Raw genomic sequence first — 16,732 nt, 5'->3', positions numbered from 1 at the left:
TGATTATAGTAGAGGTGAGAGTACATTCTGGTGGGGTCTTGGCATAGTGACCGACTCGCCTGTGTGACCGACTCGCCCGTGAGGTACGTTAGTAGGAGTTGGTATTAGTCCGCCTGCTATTCAGCATACAATCCTGTAGCTGTTCAGTGGACTTGTTGAAAGTATCCGGCTGTTCGCAGAAAGCCTGCTGCCAAAATACGTCACGACATGTGAATTCTTCAGATATAGCGTAAGGATCGAGAGAACTTGTTATGACGACATTGTAAGTCATTCCGGAGCCAGACTCGTAATGGAGCATCTCCTGTAAGGTACCAACCCGTATGCGCGCGAACTGTTGCGACCTGGACAACCAGAAAAGAATATAGGTGGTGCCAATATAGTAATTCAGCGCCCGAAGGAAGCATTTTCTCCTTTCGAACCCTTCCTATGCGCTCCGCTTGCATATGCGCACTAACCTCACCACGGTTGGCGAGAGCCACGATTTCCATTTCCACAATGTCCTTGGCCAGCAAAGAACTGTTCGCTCACGATATGCCCTGTGATAGCCCGTGAGCGGAAAGCGTCAAGGCTTTGTACCTATAATTTGTCATTTGCGTTCAACAAGGGTGGTAACAAATCGAAGAGGCCTTCTTCTAACATCCTTACTTATACCGCCAAGGTCTCAGCGTGTTGTAACAATAATCAGAGTGACTGTGCAAAGACTGTTCGAATTTCACGAAGCAAGCTGTGCGCAGCGCCAATCTAAGAATGTCTGTCGGCTACAGTTCCTAGAAGGTTCGAGGAGATATTTAGGTACCATGTTCAAGACAACAGGAAACAACAGGGGGTGTAACAATCTCACATGCTTCGTTTTACGTGAAGGTGAGGAGGGGCTATTCTACAGCGTTAAGCGCAAAAAGTGCTTGAGCCCAGTGCGCTATCACCTTCACCGCCAAACCTTATCCTAATAGTAACGGTACTCCCACTACTAAAGCTCGTTCTCTCCGAGATTTGGGATCCTAACTAACAAATTCCTACCCTCAACGCTCTTGGGACTCTCGCAAGGACTATTTCTCCAGCAATCGCATCCTCCGAAGCTTCTCTTGGCGCAGTCTCTCGAGGGAAAAGGAGCTCCGGCAAAACGAAGATATGACTCCTTGGTATATGGAAAGCATTGCTGTGGTGCTGGAAGAGGAGACTGGATCTTCCTCTTTCTCATTGGAAGGAATGGTTTTCACTTCGCAGACGAGCTTTCCCGATGCTGTCGAAGAAAAGCTACAGATCGGGTATCACGGCAACAGACCGGTCTACTCCTACCTATTCCCAGAATACGAAGTTTGGGCTCTCCGGAACCATATATACACATTATACACGAAGTATCGGTGCGAGCCCACAGATCCAACCGAGGACGCCTTCCCGATACTCACGAAGGAGATATTGCACGTCAAGTTCATTGAACCGTTTTCTCATATTAAGCACCCTGATTTCTCTGAACAGCAAAATATAAGGAACCTAGACGCATTTATAAAAACTTGCTTCCTTGTCCGTGGCTTTATGGGTGGTGGACTCACAGTGGATGTGGGTAGTCATTTTATACTGTCACTTGAACGCGCAGTGAGAAAGATCCAGGACGGCTCCGATTGGTTCGAGGTGCATTCCTATGAAGAGTTGAGCGAGGGCATAGGGCGCTCTTCCGAATATCTTACCAGCAGGAAAGCCAACCATCCGAGACGAGGAAGGATAGAGCCCGAGCCGGTAACTTCTACCACAAGCAAGACTCCCACAGAGGAAGCGAGTTCAGAAGCGCAGGAGCTGCCTAACTTGCGCCAATCTAGGAGACCCAAAAGGATACCGTTTACTTGCCCAGAAGACACTGAGACGGACATTTCGGCAAGCTCCGAAAATCCAACTATTGACAGCAGCGAAAGTTGGCTTTCCTCGTCCGGTGGGAGTGATATTTCGGCGCATTCTGATTATCCATTTTCCAGCGAATCCGAAGTTTCGGCCGATACCGTCTATCCCCATTCCGATGGCTCGGATAAGAGCAAGGGACAAGGTGAGGCAGCAACTTCTTCTTGCAACACGAGCCCTAAGAACCATCGACGTAACATGCAGGGTATCCGCATGGATACAACCAGGGAGCATATCGTTTTCAACGGTGGAAATATAAACGGAACGAATCCAGACTCGCCTGATGGTCCTGCACAAGAATGTGCGTCAGGCCAGCAAACCAGTTGCGATGGCCATAAAAACAGCGACACTTCAGGCACAAGCGCCTCAGATCCCGGAGCCATAACACACCCAATCTCGGATCTCATCATGCCATCCGGAGACTCACCAAAACTTACATCGGTCATTCCCGGCTTACAGGGTGAGAAACTCTCAGATGAAGGCTCTAGTCACGGACATGATATCACCGCCCAAGCTTTGTCTGAGGATCCAACAGTGCCTGTGCGAGAAGGATTGATTGCTTCCTATCTCGACCTACACCGAGACCAGAAACAGGACCACGCCGCCAAGGAGGCCGTTGAAGCTGAAAATGCGACATTATCTCACAAGACCAAACTACTTCAGACAGAGCTGGATCAGCTGAGGAAATCCGTGCAAGAACTTGAGGAGGAAATGGCAAGTAATAAGCGAAAATTGGACCAGCTTCGTGAGGATGATAAGAAGCGCTGTAAGCGGATGAAGGACATCAGGTGCCAGATGAACGGGGAAGAGGGGTACGAGCTGTGCAAGAGATTGCATGGATTGAAAGACGACTGATTACTCCGTATCATGGCCACGGTTGACGGTGGGCCTGAATCTGAATGGGCAAGGGGGGAGGTGTAAGATGTGTACTCTGGATTCCCTTTCTGCCTTATGCCAACGAAGTGAGAGTCTTCGGTCCAAGTAACTGGAGTTCCGCTGCGACACATACGCACCCCAAAGACATGTCAAACGTCCCAACGCAACCGTCCATTGCAATTGGCATGGTCTACCATTACCAGTCCTGGCTCATATCAGGGTCAACCAATGCTAGTTATTTAGGATTTAGGATATCCGTACAATTCAAATACAGGCTATACGCTGTGTAGAAAAGAAAAGGGTATACCTGATGAAGCAAATAGTCGCAGTAGTAGATAACCCGATACCTCGGACACCGATTGTCATGCTCCGGATCAGAAACTTCCAACCGATATCATGCATTGTAACAAAAAGAAACATCGCCGCCGTATAGCCGTGAACAGTGCAACACACAGTATACCACCAGAACAGAAAATCAAGATGCGCCTATCCCTCAGCTTCAGCCATGATCTGCTCACCCTCATCCAACATATCCAGCACTCTCTTCAGGTTTCCACACATATCCTTGGCAAGGCCAACAAGGAGGAGTTTCTCCGCATTGGCTGGAAGCCCGAGATATGTCGGTGGCTCGCGCTCTGGCAGGCGGTTTACCCAATCCAAGAATGACGACCAGCTTGTTGAGCTGGGCAAGTCAAGGCCCGTACCTTGCTCCGTGTCCTTAACGATCTTGAAATTGTCTTCGAAGGCGAGCGGGCTGATGCAACCTTCAACGAGCGACGACAATGTGCGGAAATCGCCATCGTCATCGATCTTGCCACCGTACATCTCCGTGATTAGTGTGCGCAAAATGTCCCACGGTATGCTCTCAGGGCGAACGTTGGTACGGCCTTGCGCAACCGAGTCAATCCATGTGTCAATGATAAAGCTGCAGCATTCGTACTAGAAAAAGTTAGCAGTTTCATCAATAGAGCTGGACATGATACCTACATCGCTATCATTGAACTCCCAGAAGCCTTTCCAGCCGAGAGTTGGAGCGTATCGCAGACGTTCCTGGATGACCGCATGCAAAAACGACAACAGTAGGTAGATTCGGCCCTTCTCGACAGGCGGCTTCGTTGCCTTCTCGGCTAATGAAGACATGGAATCCTTCATGTTAGCGCGAATGCCCGCTGGTTGCTCGTAGGACAGGATACGAGAGGCGCGAAGCAGGTTGACGGGTATCTTGGGGCTTGACTCCATGGAAAGGAACAGCCGGAAGTCGGGGTTTGGCTTGAGCGCTTCGAGCCGCTTTTCCAGAGACTGCAACCATTGTGGCGCGAGATGAACGTTCTTGACAAGCACCCAATTCCCGGTCGTGGCACCGTTGCTAATGGCTTTGTCGGCACTTGCCACTGCTTCATTTGAACCCATCGCAATATTAGTGCACGTCGCACGCTCCTTTTCAACAAGATTGTCAACCTTGTAGCTAGCATCAAATCCAGGACTGGAGCTGAGCGCCACAGGAGTAATGGCCGTGACCTGCTTGACAATTTCACCCAAATCGCCCGCGATGTCCGAAAGACCATGGCCGAATACTTCGTTGACAAACCGTTCTGAAGCGGGCACAAAGCGATCCACCCTGAAGAGCTTCACTAGTATCAAAGAACGCAGATGTCGATCGTACTTGTTGATATCCGCAGGCCAGGCTGGTGGCACGTGATCTTCGGCCAGTTCCTCGCTAAAGAACGCGTTCCATGTCTCATCGTCAACCATTTCCAACTCGTTCTTGAGAACCGAGACTCTGTACGCGCGAGCCATTGCTTCATCTTTCCGATGAGGTTGAGTGGAGACGTCAACTCCCTGCAGGTCATCATCCAGGATGGTGTCGATGAGCGATTTATCCATCTTATATGGTGCTGCCTGGACGAGGAGCATAGCGAGAGTAACGCGGTCCTTCTGAAGCAAAGACAATGACGTGCGGCGGTAGGTATCGAAGAACAGCTCGGCGATGATCTGATCGATGCGAGCGGCGTACCCATTTGTATTGGAGTTTCGCACTTTTCGAAGAACCGTTTCGAAGATTTGGGTGAAGTATTGGAGCGAGAATTGATAGAAGTGGTTAAGGTGGTGCAGCTGCTCCAACACAGCGAATATAGCAGAGCACGACCGGGCAACAACAGCATATTCCTTAGTGATATTTTCAACTTCTGTCATAACACCGGCTGTCTCAGAGGCCTTCGCGGAAATTTCTGCGGCTTCTTTCTTCAAGGTCTCGAGCGTCTCAATGACATGGTCGTCGTCCAGAATGTTTCCGCGTGACTGATTGAGGGCTTGAAGCAGGCGCTTCTCCAGTTGTCGAAGATGTACGCTGAACTCTCCTTGCATCTTAATGAGGTTGGAGCGGCGCTCATCGACATCGGGCCTCTCAGACTTGAGGACTTCGTTGAGGGTTTGCGTCTGCAGACTGCTCTGGGTAACAGTGAAGTTGACAAACGTCGTGCGGCTGCAAATATCTGGGGCAAAATTTGCGGAAGGGTCGCGAGTAGACAAGAATAATCTGAACGAAGGCGAGAAGTCGATTTCCTGTTTACCAAGCTGGATAAGCACGCGGCCACCGGTTTTCTGATACTCCTTGTTGAGAACATGATTGAGTATGGGATCTAGATGTTCGGCATCCTGAATGAGGATGGGGTTGCCGAAACGAAGAGAGCTTTCCAACTGTTTAGTGAAAGAATCGTCCAAGAAACTGGTAACCGTAAGACGGCGGTCCTTGCACTCATTCTGCAAGAATTCGGTAACGCGTCCTGAGGGATCGATAATGAGAGGGTAGCGGTTAAATCTCTTCAGGATGATGGCGTTCTCCGTGCAGAGATCGTCGACGGGCAAGGAGTTATGCTGCCATGATAACCGCTCGTCCGCGGTGGAGAGATACTCAGTGATAGGGTTCGGTGATTTGAAACTGATACCGGAGAGCGATAAATGGTGAAGCCAGTCCTCCAACATCGCCTTCCTGTATTGTTGATCATAGTATCCACCATACGCCATGAAAGCAGCAGCAACAAGTACGTCACCGACGATAGTATCAATCTGCGAATCGAACGACTTGCTGCTTTCCTCCCATCGGATTCGCTCAGAAGACAGGCTATCCAGGAGACGCACGCTGCGGTCAACCTTGAACTGCACCGATGCCATTTCGGATTTGATCGCCTGTGTTTCGCTGATGAGGTCCGCGTATTCCGCCTTGTAACGCGTGATGCTGTCTTCGAGATTCTTGATGAGAATTTCGGTTTCCCTGGCCTGGTTCTTCGTTGCCTGCGCATCCTCCTCAAGCTGAGCAACCTCGTTACGTAGTGGACCAACACGATCGAGAATGTCGGAATAATTGACTTGAGCAGACACCCATTGGACGAGCGGTCCACAAGCTCTGGAAGCACGGTTCACCTTCTCATATGTGAAGTCGTCCTTGGAAAGATATTCGCTCTGCATCTTTCTGCGATGACTAGCAGTCATCTGTCTTTCGTTGTCAAACTGTACGATGCTTGCAATGAAGTCGTCGCGTCTCACAACCGATTGTATGTCCTTCCAACTCGTGCTTTTATGGCCAAGAAGAGTACACACAGCCTCGAGGGCTAGCTTGACACCAGCAGGTGGGTTAGCCATAGAGCGGACCTCTGTCAAATGCTGGCGCTTGATGTTCTGCACGCTCTTCTGAGCTTCCAATACAGCAGGCTCGGCGGCAGCAAGGTCTTGCATGACGACCTCGCGTCGGGACGCAATCTCTTCCTCCGCTTTCGCCAGCTGTGCTTGGATTTGTATGGAGCCCTTCTTCTTTTCTTCCGCCTCCTGTTGGTCGGCCAGCATGCGTTGCAGTTTCTCATTAGCCTCCGCATCTTTCCTTTCCAACTGAGTCTTCTTCTCTGCCAGGCTGACGCGAAGGTCTCTGACCTTCTCTACAGTCTCGCGCAGTTTATCCAAGCCGACATTGAGATGACGCTGCTGCTCCTCGAGTTCTTCACGCTTCTCGTTGTACAGCTTAACATACTGAGCAACAAAATCTAGGTAATGGCGGGGTGTGAGGTGCGTCTTCTTGTTTTGTTGCTTCAGCAGCCTGCTGTTGAATCGATGCAGGGAATGATGAATGTACACCATGGCGTTGATTACAGACTCGCGGTGGGACGGTGGGAGACTAAGACCGCGATAGACGACGGGCAGTGTATCGGGTGCGGCAAAGTTTGGTCGGTCCAGGTCTACAGACTGCGTGAGTTCCGAGCCCACTTGGTAGAGCGCTTGGTCCGACCAGTCACCAAACCAGTTAAGGACGCAGCGATTGAACAGCGCAGGACTAGTAGCCGCCTTAGAAGACAAGCCTTCCTCAGGTGGATTCATAGTGAAGACCACGTGGAGATTCTTGACGATCTGATCGGTGAACCATTTGTACAGTTCCTCCTGGGAGTCCAGGATAGTTCCTTGACGTTGAGCGCCCTCCTTAATAGCAGTCAACAGCGAAGCGTACTCGTCACCCTCAAAAAGCCCGGGAACCTCGGCGTTTGCAAGCAGCGTGTTCATTCGCTCGAGGAAACCAGAGTCCAGGACATTAGCTTCGTCCATGATGAAACAGATCTTTTCGCCCTTGCAACCGCATCGACGGAGCACATTTCGCAGATCCTCGTCGAAATCTTCTCCAGAATATTTCCCGTGGACCTTGATCTGGTACACCTTCAATCCATTCATCCAAGCAACAAAGCGTGAGAGTGTGGTCTTCCCGCTGCCGCTAACACCAATGAGAATCAGGTGACCTTGTGGTTGGCGGAAGACCCGATCGATGCGAAGCACGTGCTCGAGTACATCGTTGAACAATATAAGCGGTACATCTACCTCCTCCTCGCAGAAGGTCTTCAGACGTGCTTTGACGAACTCGCGAAGCTGGTCGCGCTCAACCGGTACATAATTCTTCGACAGCCAATTGGAGTATAGGATGGGACCGCCAAGGGCCTTTTCCTCGTCGATATTGGGGAAGTGTTCCAATGCTACACGATGGACACACTCTTCTGTCCACTTCCTCTCTTCTTCGGCGATCAAGCGATCTTGGAAAAGCCGCAAGGCTTCATGCGCCCATATTCTTACTAAACCTTCAACAGGTAAGGTTTCCAGCGGACGCAAGGCTTCATAAACACCGCGCACCCATCTGGTCAGTTCACGAGGAGAGTAGACGTAATGAGGCTGAATGTCCGGGGTAAAGCGCTTCTGTGATTCGGCGTAGACTTGGACCATTGCTTTGGTGAGTGCATCTGCGTAGCCGCGAAGAGTAGGGATGATTTTGAGTACCGCGCTGTTGAAAGTTCCATAGATCTGGAGAAGGGACTGTTCGCCAGGATAATCCACCATGATCAACGGTGAGTGCCGCAAGAAGCGCAGGGCCATAGGCGTACGACCAGCATCGGTAGGAGGATTGCAGGCCCCAACAAACTGGATGCGATCAAGTGTGACCCAGGTTTTATCAGAAGTTCGCCAGAATCCATTTTGCTCGACAAGCTGTCTCAGGAAGGAAATAGCTCGCTGTGTCCCATACTTGTCCGGTGCAGGCAAGTTGATTTCGTCGCAGAATATGATGAGCCACTGGCCAACTTGGGTTGGCGTCAGCTGAACGCCGTTGAGCGTCTTCTTGTACTCGCAGTATTGTTCGAAAGTTTTAATAAGCAGGTCGGGCGTTGTGGCGCTGGAGAAATTGAGGCCGACCACCTGCATATTGGGAAGCTTCCGGAGGGCACTGAAAAGCGTCATCGTCTTACCCGAACCTGGAGGACCGCAAAGTAAGAGCGGCTTATGCTCGGCGAGCCAGGAATAGAGCACATCTTCGTGACGCACAGTGTCCAGAGTAGGAATGACGACATTCGTTTGGGTTATGGAATGGGTGTTGACCTCCATGCTCGGGACTTCATCTTGCCACATTGACCATCGCTGTTTGTCAGGCTTGACATCGAAATCAATCAGAGAAGTGCTGGCATTCAGGTCCGGCAATTCGACATCGGTTAGGCTGGCGATCTGATCGCCGAACAACTTGCGGTCTGAAAGAGGGCAGTCACCTACCAATGCCCAGACCAGCGCCACGAGCAACTTTTTCGAAAGATAAGCTTCAACAGCTTCGTCCTCCATGGGAAAGTCTTGATGCTGCACGTTGTACTCCAGGACATTGCGACATGCCTTGTTCAGCAGAGAAAAGAGAGTGTTGAGTGCCCGGATGTCAGTGTACTCCATGATGTGCTTATACTTCCGGGCCATACTGAGCGCCTTCTCAATGAATCGATCCTGGGTCAGCTTGATACTAAGGAACTCGGCTATCGTACCTTGCACTTGCAAGGTCTTTTGGGACATCTGCCCTGGCGCTACAGAGTCATCTTCGATATCGTCGAAAGGAATGGTCCTTAGGTTTTGGATATAATTCGAGATCATCATTTCCACGTCGACGGTATCGTCACTGAACCAGACCATTCCGCAACGAGAGACAGTGGCGAGGGTGGCGTATTTTAAAGTCTCCACTTCAAACATAATGCGAACGTTAGGCGGAAGATTCAATCGTTCGCCGTTAGGCAACGTAAGCAATTTGTTGTCGTCCAGAACACTGTTCAGGTTTTCGACCCACTCTGGATCAACATCGCCATCGAAGACAATCCAATGTCGCTTGCTATCTTCGCCACGAAGGTTATCAACAATCTTCCGGAGGATGCTTGTGAACAGACCATCTGTCCATTCGCGAGTGGTACTGTCGAGGGTTCCATAGAGCATCTCCTTGGACATGACCTTGGGATCAATGACATGGCAGACACCTTCTACGCCCTCAACGGCCTGGAGGGCAGACAGCAAGGTTTTCCACGCAGTTGACTTGCCGGACCCAGATGAACCCACCATCATGACACCGTGATGGAGATTTTGAATTTGGTAGAGTTGCAGGATTTTCGTCAACCATGCATCCCGAACGACCAACTTGGATTCTTCTGCAGCGGCTCTAATCGCCGTTTCCAACTTATCAAGTGGCGCGGGGATGTAAGCGACGCCCGGGAATGCCGCTTCTTCAATAGTCTTCATGATGTCAACATCCGATCGGATGAGCTTGGGGGCCATGGTCTCTCGCAAGCTCTGGACGATGATCTGTGGCTCCATGGTCTCTTCATCAGTCCCCGCCGTTCCTTGGATGGCGATACGCGCACGCTTCAAACCACCAGAACTGACAAGGACGCTCTTCAAAGCACGCAAACCGAAATCGTAGTGTGCTTGTTTCGACAGTTTCGTAGAGCAGCTGTCAAAGAATGGGACTACTTGCTTAGAGAGCTCTTTCGCACGAGAGAAGCCTTGCGAATAGAGCATCACTTCAGCGATCAGTTCTTTGTCCGGCTTGGACATTGCGACGCTCCGGAACAGCTTCTTGAGATTGTCCGGAAGATTGGAACGACCAGCGTAGCCAGGATTCATGGTGATGAAGATCCCCGTGTTGGTATTGACCCTCAATTGACGACCGATCAACTCAATTTGAGCTTTGTCATCTTCTGCGCCTTTGCGCAATCCAAGCTGGATATTCTGGACTTGCTGTGACACGGCAGAGAGAATTCGCTCCTCCAAACGATTGAACTCGTCGAAACAGCCCCACGCGCCAACTTGACAAATGCCCAAGAAGATGCGGCCCATCGCTTGGAAGTCGAATGTGTCATCGCAGCAGAAGACAAGAGTGAAGCGTCCAAGCTGAACGCCCAAGGCTTTGACGGATTCAGTCTTACCGGTGCCTGCAGGTCCATAAGGTGAGCCACCGAGTCTTTGACACAAGGCTTGAGTAAGGGTGAGAAAGCAGCGATCAGTAAGTGGAGTTCGGACCAGACGCTCTGCCACGCCGAGATATTCGAATCCGTAGTCCAACACGGAGTTGGCCATCTTGACCTTCAGTCGCTGCAACAGGTCCTTGTCGGCCTCATACACATAACGCATTGACAACAGCCACATTGGGTGGTTAATCGATCGAGCGCCTGCCTTCTGCAGCCGGTGGATAACATCTCGTTGATGCACGAATTCAGTGATGAGATGCTCGCATTTTCTCCGATGTATGGCTTCCAAGTCCCCAAGAACGGACGTGGCCAGCAACTTCAGGATGTTCACCTGCTTTTCGTACAACTGCGGCAGCGTGGTTCCTTCGGCCGCAAGTGACTTCTCCACAGCCGATGTCCAAGCAACCTGAGTTCCAAGCACAACGACTTGCGCGGGATATTTCGAAATGTAGGCGTCAAAAGCGACTGTATCCATACTTTCGGCTTCCATCAGTGCTCCAAACTCCTGAAACGCTTCGACCGTCAGCTCAGCTAGCGTTGTCTTCATGCTTAGCTCAAGCGCTCCGAGCCACTCATTGATCCTAGGTGTTTTCACAAGAGAAACTTCGTTCCGAAGCAGAACTTCCTCACCCTCCTTCGATGAGAACCCGATAATGGTGCCATTCTCGTCGGTGATTAGACCAGACACGCCCGCGAACATCTTTCTGAGATGTTTCGAGATGCGCAGGGTATCGTTGCTGTTACCGATAATCTCCAGCAGGTCCTCGTCGCCGACAAAGTAGAATCTGGGGAACGATACGCGCTCGCGTTCAAGGTATTCTCCGAGTGCTTTCTGGATCTTGTTCAAGAGCTCGGCAAGACGTTCCAGAGACTTCTGAACTCCAGAGATATTGAGGACTTCCAGAACGAACGGCTGCCGGGATACCTTCTTCATAACCGACAGAAATTCGGAGTTGATGTTTTGAAAGCGAGACGATTCCATTGGGAGGAGATGCTTGATGTCCGCATTGCCCGTGAACACGCCCTCCAGATAGACCCATTGACGCTGGACATCGATCCACACATCAAACAGAACGTGAACCCGGTTCAGCTTCTCCTCCCACGCTGATGCCTCCTCTTCGAATTCTTTGTAATAAGGGGAGTGCCTCATTGCTTGAAGTGAGTTGAGATTCTCACTGCATTTGGCGAATAGGTCGTCCCAACCGCGAATCAGTCGACACTTGTTCTGGTAGTTCACAAGCTCGAGCGCATAATTCTGCCACGTCTCCCGAACTTGCTTAATGAACTCCTCCAATGCCATTTCTCCCTGCGCTTGAGTGATCACATCCCGGATGATCTTTTCGCTTGGACCAAGTTGAAGATCCCATACGTCTCCGAGGGTCATGGAAGAGGCTGAGTACCGCTTTTGGGGTTTTAGTTGTTTGAACAACCTCACCCAATGGCGCTCCCTCATGGCATCCGAGCGTAATTCACCAAGCAGGGAGTTAACCTTTAGCAATTGCTTCACCGTGTTCTGGATATGTTCGAATGCCGCGTATTGACGCATCCGAGCGGGCTGGTCCTTTGTCATTTTAAGGAGGTTATCAAGATTGTGCCGAAGCTTCCGGGGCTGGATGCTAGTCCAAAGTGTATCTCGGAGGTCATTTAGGCTGCCCCATATCGTGTCCAAAACCGACCAGACAGCCTTGAAGTCCTGTACTTCCTCGAGCAAGGAAGCAAGAGTGTTCTCTGGCGACGGGGGCAGGCCAAGCGCCTCCTTGGCCTTGGATATATTCTCGGATTCGGTGCGAAGCTGATTGAGCTTCTGGTCAAATGTCGCAAGGGTCGCCGATGCATCTGCCGGGGCAATGCTTCCTGACACCGGTTTCTGTTCAGACCATTCACCGGTGAGATCAGATATTTTCTGGTTGACCAACTTGTCTTCGGCGATGATCTTGGCACGAAGGGCATCGGCCTGGTCATCCGCGACTTTGGACTTCCTCTCCAAGATGTCGTTAAGGGCCTGCCATTCATGGTCTATTTGATCCATGTGAAGCCAATCGGGTGGAAACTGATATCGTTGACGTGCCAGCATAGTCTGTCCCTGCCGAAATATTTCGACCTCGGGCTCCCATGCCTGTACCTTCCGTTTACACTGCTGAACGGTGGTAATGAAGGAAACGGCTTGTGCCGTCGAGGACGCCTCCAGCGTCTGTGCTTCAAGATCCTTGCGTGCTTTTGCGATTTCCGCGTATGCTTCGGCCATGCGCTGACCCAGTCGGCTGGCAAACTTGACCAGAATTTCTTGCTGCCATTGATCATACTTTGCGTTGACCTTGACTTGCACCTGCTCATAATCGACGGTAACATACCCGAAGCGACGGCTGACATCGGAGTTGTCGAAAGTGGCGCGTGTCTTACGAATCTCTTGTAGCAGCTGCAGCCATCTAGACAAGTCCTCCCCTAATATCTCGTAGACATGTTCTGACTGGAGATCCCAAAGAGACTGGAACTGGAGCCATTCGTCCACATAAGACGAGATTTCGCGTAGTCTTCCTTCTACAGCCCCATAGACCTCTGCCAACGAGTCTGTGCATCGACTGGGCAGATTCGAAAACTGCGTAGAGGAAACATCCTCATTCAATTCGAGACGCATCTGATATCGCGATGCCTTGACCTTTTGCAAATTGCAAATGACGGCAAGCCATTGCTGAAGCTGGTCCAACCAGCTTGCCCGAGCATGCTCAATGGGCGGGTTGAGGTAGATGACCTGGTTGCGCATGGTGATCTCCAGAGTTACCTTGGAGAGCACAGGTCTCACATCATCGGGGTTGACTGGAGCAGGTTGGCTTGACGGTCTTCGGTCGCTTTCGACATCATCGGCATTGTTGAAGACGTCGATCCACTGGGAGATGGCCCGAGTGAGCCTCACCAACAGTATCGATTCGATGCGAGCATTCATCCCCGAGACCCAGGATGAGAGGTTGGCGTAGTTTTCAAGATTGAGCTGGTCGACAGAGCGCTGTATGGTCTCCAGGTTTTGTCGAAAACACTCGACAGTATAAGGGCACGTTTCTAGGTCCTTCAACGCCTTCTCAACATTCGTGTGAATTGCGATAAGCGTCGCCACCTTGGTCTGCAACAGAGAAGTTGCTGCTGCAAATTCTCGAACGAACTGGACATGCTTGCTCTCACTCCGGGCCGTCGCAGGAGCTCCAGTAGGAAAGTTGGATTGTCGGATATGCAGATCATATGCATGTACGAAAGATTCCCACTTCAACGGTACGCCTTTGCCGATCAGGGTCTGAACATCATTGACGTAACCGTTGAGGAGAAGCGCAACACCGGACAGCTCGCCGATAGACCGTACAGTCTGCGTATACGTTCGAACGCTCTCCATAAGACTGACAGCATATGGGTAGACACGCTTCGCCTCTTTTGAGATGTTGTTGATTCCATGGGGTACTTGGTAACCACGCCAAGTCAGGTTACGGACCTCTTTGAAGAGTGCAATAACCTGAGCATCGAAGTTTACCCCAAGCTCAAGGATGTTGCCAGCAGCGCGGTTCTTGCTAATGAGAAAGAGTCGACCAGAAATGGATATTTTCCGCCGGGCGACCTCTTGCAGCCAGGACTCGAAAATGGGCCGGGTATCGAGCTTCTTCTTGAACATGCTACTCTCAGCTTGGAGCTTCTGCCCTTCAGCATGCAAAGCCCAGTCCTTTCCCAGAATATCCTCGACCTTCCCCATGTAGCTGTCCAGCTGCGTTTCAATCTGCCGGGCCCAGATGACAGCACCAGAGACAGGGGGAAAATCGCGCAGCTGTGCCATGGCGTGGGCTTCGGAGTTGCCGTACTGGCGCTTGAAACGCTCGTGTAGCGCAGAGATGTCCTGTTTCACGTTGTCTATAAGCTGCGTTTGGTATTCCGAGATGGCACCCCGGATCTTTGGGCGCACGAAGAGCGGATTGAACTTGGAGAATACGCGGAACATTTCGTTCGCACTTTTCGCAGTACCGAGGCGATCTCTGAGCCTGGCTATAATGGAATTCTCCACACGAGAGGTACGTTCATTGTACTTCTGCTCGGCCTGCTCGAACAAGCGAGTACCCTCCGCGGTAACATCCAGCACATCCACGTCTTTCAAGGCGTCATAAGCGAGAGCAACTTCTTCCACGGCATCTACGTCGCCGATCTCCTCCACAATGACCGTCTCCTTTCCTTGGGGTCCATCGGAAAGAGCAGAGAGGGTGGACTGGGAACCAAGAACAGTGACAATGGTGCGTCGCAGTTGCTCATGGTTTTTGCGGAAGGTAGTGATATACCGCAGACGATCCTCGACTTGCTTGTGGCGTGGATTGATCTTGATGGGGATGAACTTCTCATTACGTCGTCTCGTTACCTCACGAGCAACGTTGGTGAACTCCTTGACGTTCTCTTCCCATGCACGCCAGATCCTCTCAGCAATGGCCATGAGCTCCTGGAACTCGGGATACTCCATGTGCATCAGTGTCCGTCCGTGGAGGAGGTTCTGCAGTCTATCCTCCAGATCGCCCGAGATAGCCTCAACAAAGGGGAGCGCTCTGTGGACGGGATAGGGGCAGATGCGAAGTTTCTTGTTCAGGTGGTTGAAGATCTGTTGGATTGCCTCTTCCACTTTCTGAAGGGAAGTGGCGGAAAGAAGCTCATCCAAGGGGAAGTCGCGCATCAGCTGATTATACTTCTGCACCGTATCTGTTTTCTCCTTCAACCCGGTATCGGCACTGAAACTCACGGTAGCTTGGAATCGCTTCGCGTTTTTCAACACGTCCAAGGTGAGCTTGACGCCGGGGCTGCTAAGCTGCGCCTCGATGTCCTCCAAGCGTGACTCCATGGAAAGCCAGAAGTTGATCTCCTGGGTGGCGGTACCAGTGTGGACATCTCTCGAAGTCCTCGTTATGCCCTGGATCGACCTGATCCAACCGTTTACTGTTGACTGAAGTCCGTTCAGAAAGGTGCTGTCCGCGAGAACAAGGGGGTCAATCAGCTCGGGGGCGGGTTTGACGTTGCGTTCCTGCGCTTTTTCAAGCGCATTCTGAATGATGGGGTGGAGCGGCAATAGAAGTTGCGGGATCTCAACGTTTTGCTGCAGGTTCTGGAAACTCAATTCCAACTCGGCGATTTTCCTCTTTGTCGCAGAAAGGCCGGTGCGCGCGTCAGTGTCACCCTTGCTATATGCGCCAGCCAGGCTGCGCTGACTCTTTGCGTAGCCATCGAAGTAGGGTTCAACCGAGTACTGGAGGATCGAATGTAGGGTTTCAAGGGGAGAGGTGTCTTGCGAAGACGCATTATTAGTCGAAGGATTAAAGCCGGAAAGAGTATGAATCTGAACTTGATCGCTGAGGGGTATCGCAGGGTCTATGGGTATCGCTCGCTTCGTAATCACAATAAACGCCGCACATGCGGTAGAAAAGGTAAGTTCGGAGGAGAGGGTATACGAATAGCGTGCAGGAATCCCTGGTCACTGTCAGTGGAAAGTGGCTCCCATTCCGTGCTGCAGATATCTCACCATTCAGAGTATCCTGCTGATCTATACGAGTTTCATCCAGGCGCTCTTTCAACACGTATAGCACAGTCTGTGATTCCTGGGCAAATCGTGTGCAGCGCTGCAAGGTGTCCTGCAACCTCGAAGGTGAGAGTAAGCTGCCCGGGGCGCGTAGATCGGCTTCAGATGCACCCAAGTTCACCTCCAAAAGCTTCGTAAGATAGTCGAGCAGAATCTGAGGATCTGTCGTCAACGGGGCGGGACTGGGGGTTCGAATGCCGTTGGACGTCCCAGGGGCCAGTGGTCCCTCCATAACTGCTGTTTAGGCGACAGTTTGGGAACGAGACATGTGCTGCGCTGCGTCCGGGATCCGAGGAAGACGAGGCGACAACCGGTCGAGATTGAAGGGCGGCGTGAAGTTGCAAGGTGAGTGGTGGGTGGTGGGTGGTGGGTGGGAAATGGTGAATGTTGACAACGCAGAACGCAAGGCCTCTCAAATTGCGGAGGACGCGATCAGACGCGGCAACGGTGCTTTGTCCAGGGGAGCCAGGAGCGCCTTGCCGCCAGGAGCTTGGCAACAGGCACGCACAAAGAAGTCGAACACCCGCCGAAGAAAACATTTGCGCACACAGCAGAAACAATAATGGGGAAGAATTGATATGAAACGAGGCCT

General features: G+C 51.4%; 2 protein-coding genes across 2 annotated transcripts; one reads left to right on the top strand and one right to left on the bottom strand.

The window, feature by feature from the left end:
• Window positions 1–1,128: 1,128 nt before the first annotated feature.
• On the top strand, window positions 1,129–2,689 carry EI97DRAFT_484878 (uncharacterized protein; the record flags this gene model as incomplete). Its single annotated transcript, XM_033802127.1, has 2 exons — window positions 1,129–2,635; window positions 2,679–2,689. 2 exons carry the CDS (start codon window positions 1,129–1,131, stop codon window positions 2,687–2,689), a joined length of 1,518 nt encoding a protein of 505 aa, XP_033656604.1.
• Window positions 2,690–2,956: 267 nt separating this feature from the next.
• Window positions 2,957–16,533, bottom strand: EI97DRAFT_465408 (uncharacterized protein). Its single transcript, XM_033801468.1, has 3 exons — window positions 16,084–16,533; window positions 3,754–16,031; window positions 2,957–3,705 (listed from the first exon to the last, which is right to left on the bottom strand). The coding sequence occupies exons 1-3, from the start codon at window positions 16,370–16,372 to the stop codon at window positions 3,253–3,255; spliced, it is 13,020 nt and encodes a 4,339-aa protein (XP_033656603.1). The 5' UTR covers window positions 16,373–16,533; the 3' UTR covers window positions 2,957–3,252.
• Between the last annotated feature and the right edge of the window lie 199 nt (window positions 16,534–16,732).

Source organism: Westerdykella ornata, assembly GCF_010094085.1.
Source record: "Westerdykella ornata strain CBS 379.55 unplaced genomic scaffold EI97scaffold_4, whole genome shotgun sequence".
NCBI classification, from domain to species: Eukaryota; Fungi; Ascomycota; class Dothideomycetes; order Pleosporales; family Sporormiaceae; genus Westerdykella; species Westerdykella ornata.
Note: the sequence above shows the minus strand (reverse complement) of the source record. Positions and strands in the feature narration are given on the sequence as shown.